Below are 3,486 nucleotides of genomic sequence, written 5' to 3' on the forward strand. Positions count from 1 at the left end.
AAATCCAACTTTCCTTTTAATGTTGTGTCCTGAAAACAAAAGGGTAATAACTACAACATGTGTTTTGTCTTCAGTTAAATATCCTAGGATCCTTAGGCTTTTTGCTGATGCAGTCCAACCATGTGCCAAATTGTTTATTCCCCTTTAATTCACCACTTAAATGAAAGGCCAGGGGATTAAAGAAAGATAAAACAGAAGTGAGGATGCTTTGTAAATCCAGCTAATGTGGTTTATAAATGAATCACAGCTGGGATGTATTCAAGAAACTATGACTGAACTAACAATGTTTTGTGTGAGGTCTGAACCCGGTTTCTCTAATTAGCACTGGGTCATAAGCTTTGCAGGATGGGGACTGCAAAGCTATAAAGAACAGAGACCTATACTCTCTAGCAAGAAAGCAATTGGGGGATAAAGGTTGGATCTTATCGGCACCTGCTTAAAGATGGAGGTATTTCTGGAAGGAGGGAGAGAAGTAGAGAGGAAGAAGGAAAGGAAGAATGTACATTGGATTGTAATGAAATATCGTAAAATCAGAAGGATTTGCTCTAATTTCAGTTTCAACCCTTTTTTGCTACTTGCCACTGAGCCCTGGGACAGAGCCTTACCTAAAGTAGTCCTGACTTTCATTGGTTTCTTTCTTTGGGGAGCTTCCCTGCTATTACTGTTTGGAGGAATATTTCTGGTCTTTACCTACAAAAGCTATGGAGCTTTCTTTCCAAATCAATTCTTCCTTCTGCCAGGCTGTCTGGCTGTCCTGACTGCTGGTCTGCTTTTCCCAGCTGGGTTGCTGGCAGTCTACATTCCTGTGAAAAGTTCTCACTATCATCAAGGGACTCTTATGTATTTGCTGCTGGTCCTGTTCTGCCTGGAAGCTTCCTCACTCACCATGACCCAAGTCTACTCGGCCAAAGCATGCTACCAACTGAAAAGCAGCTTGGGTCACTTTTTTCACCAATACAACTGGAGTTTTCCACATCATTGCAGCACTGAGATCGTGGATTCCATCCATAAACAATTAAAGTGTTGTGGGATCTACAATTACACTGACTGGACAGAAGGGCTCCCAAAGTATCTCCAGAGTGGACACGTCTTTGTTCCAGAAAGCTGTTGCAAAAAGACTTTTTTGGACTGCAGTGGTGACCTAAACCAATCAGAGAAGCTCTTCAAGGAAGGATGCCTTATGAAACTAAAGAAAAGGCTGCATTTTATCACACATTATATGGTGTGGTGTTGTGTGCTGGTCATTTGCCTGGAGGTGTTAGCTGCTGTCAGCAATGGAATACTAATGAAGGCGCCACCAGCCCAAGACTTTCACATGTTGGATTCTTCTGCTTTTTCTTAAAGTATTTGCTTTCTGTATTTCCTGTGGTTTTACACACACCCTTTAACATTAGCTTATGTAAAAATTTGCCCTCTAGTTAGTAATAATTGCTGTCTTAAAGAACACAACTTCCTATGTGTATAGAGATCAGATTGGTATGCTTAGATACAATTTTTAAAAGTTAAAACTTAACATAAAAAAATAAAATTAAGTAATTGCAGAGACTGTACTGGAAAAGTAGCATTTATTATATTGTATATGAGACAATTAAGTCTTTGATATTTCACTGGCGGAGCTGTTCAGGAAGTATTAGAAAGTTGGCATTAATGAAATAGTGGTAGGAATTTAATGTCACAAAGATCCTTCAAGAGGATTGAGGTCCAAAAGGAGAGGTGACAGGGAAAAGACAGAATAATTACTTTTTGGAGGAGCATGGAGTACATCATACACCTGGCAAGTGAAAGGAGAGGTAGAAGGGGGGGGGGAAATCGCCCCCCAAGAGAATTCAAGAAGGAAAGGGTGAGAAGAAAAGTACAGATTGTAAGAGATGGTTCAGAGCATGAAACAGAAAGCACTGAATTCTCAACATAGGGATCTGTGGCATAAGAGTTGACTGAAAGAGAATTATGGGAGTTGGGGTTTGTATTGTCAGCTGACCAGTGTGATTTTGTAATTTTGAAGGTGAGAGAGCAGAGGGCAGGATGGGAGGTGAATATGTGGTCATGCCTTGGCTACAGGCATCTGCTTAATATGCATTTGGGCATAGACAAATGACTGGTTCTGAAATAAATATGGATTGTTCTTACAATCACAGGTCTATTTTTTACATCAAGGAATATTGTCTCCCTTTAGGGATCTCTACATGCACATTTACTGTACATAGGGGCACACCTGAAGTAGAACTCTTTAATTCTTAAGGCATTTATTGTTGTACTAGTCTCTGACATGCAACTTAAAAAGGTCATAATTTCCTGTCTTTGTAGAAAGAAGATAAAACCAAACATAATGGCCTCCGGTATTTATAACCAATGAAAATCAGGAGATTCTTATGCAATTTCTGCATCATTTACAGTGCAATGGCTGCCCCGAATTGGCTTCTAAAGCAATTTATTAATAAAGCAGCCATAATAGTTTCCTTTTCATTTATTTTTAAGAGCCTTCACTGCTTTTCAGCCTTTAAGTAAGCGTAATAGGATGTTTACTCTTACAGCAAATCTGGCAATGCTTTCAGAATAATTGATGGCTTTCAAATGCCATTGCAGGAGACTTGCTTTACAGGTGGCTTGGCGATGAGGACACAAAGCATCCAAGATTTTCCATGGCAGATATGATCCCACCCTTTGGCTGTCAGAAGATGGCAAGCAATCCTAATGGCTAGTTGGCACAAATGCCTTGTATGCCTCTCAACTAGATTATTGTGATATTCTGCATGGGACTGCTTTCATCCAGCTTTAGGAAGCAATGTAGCAGTTTAAGTACTTAAAGATGTGCTATTGCACAGTCATGTAACTAACACCTTTGCACTGGCTACTATTTGGATTCCAAGTGGTCATTGCTATCTTTGAAGCCCATCAAAGTTCAAGGCCTCAATATCTGCTGGATTGCCTTCTCCTAGTAACATCAGCCCTTATGAAAGGCTTGAGTAGAATGGGCAAACTTTGGGACCCTTCTTTCAGACCTCAGAAGTTTAACTTTTCAGTTGCAGCCTTCTCCTCTGGAACAGTTTGCCCTTGAACCATCAGAATGGTTCCTTCTGGCTTCTAGAAAGTCCATTAAAATGTGGCTGTTCCATTAGACCAGTGGTTCTCAACCTGTGGGTCGGGACCCCATTTGGGGTCGATCGACCATTTCACGGGGGTCGCCAAGCAAGGCTGTCCGCCATTTTTTTTGTCTGCCATTTTTTTGTCCCTTTTCCGGCGGGTGCCTTACCTCCCTTGGGCTGGGCCAGCTAGTGGTCGGCCTGCTCTGTCTCTGCCGCTTGCCAGCTACGCCTCGGCCGGCGCAGGGGGCGGAACCACGCATGTGCGGCGCTCCGGGGCAGGGAAAGTCCCTGACTTACAACCGGTTGGGTAGTCCTCGACTTATGACCGGTTTAGTCCTCCACTTACAACTGGTTTAGTCCTCGACTTACGACCGGTTGGGGTCGCGGCATTAAAAAGGTTGAG

At 42.2% G+C, this 3,486-nt stretch overlaps 1 protein-coding gene across 1 annotated transcript; it reads left to right on the forward strand.

Annotated features, from left to right (window-relative positions):
* The first annotated feature begins 514 nt into the window (after positions 1 to 514).
* Positions 515 to 1,342, forward strand: LOC114922793 (tetraspanin-3-like). Its single transcript, XM_029284765.1, has one exon. It carries the CDS (start codon positions 515 to 517, stop codon positions 1,340 to 1,342), a length of 828 nt encoding a protein of 275 aa, XP_029140598.1.
* The last annotated feature ends 2,144 nt before the right edge of the window (positions 1,343 to 3,486 follow it).

The sequence above is a fragment of the Protobothrops mucrosquamatus genome, unplaced genomic scaffold (assembly GCF_001527695.2).
Source record: "Protobothrops mucrosquamatus isolate PMUCROS unplaced genomic scaffold, P.Mucros_1.0 scaffold915, whole genome shotgun sequence".
NCBI classification, from domain to species: Eukaryota; Metazoa; Chordata; class Lepidosauria; order Squamata; family Viperidae; genus Protobothrops; species Protobothrops mucrosquamatus.

What these genes read in the sequence shown, in the direction of transcription:
- LOC114922793 (XM_029284765.1), top strand. Translation starts at nt 515, where the DNA reads ATGAAATATCGTAAAATCAGAAGGATTTGCTCTAATTTCAGTTTCAAC.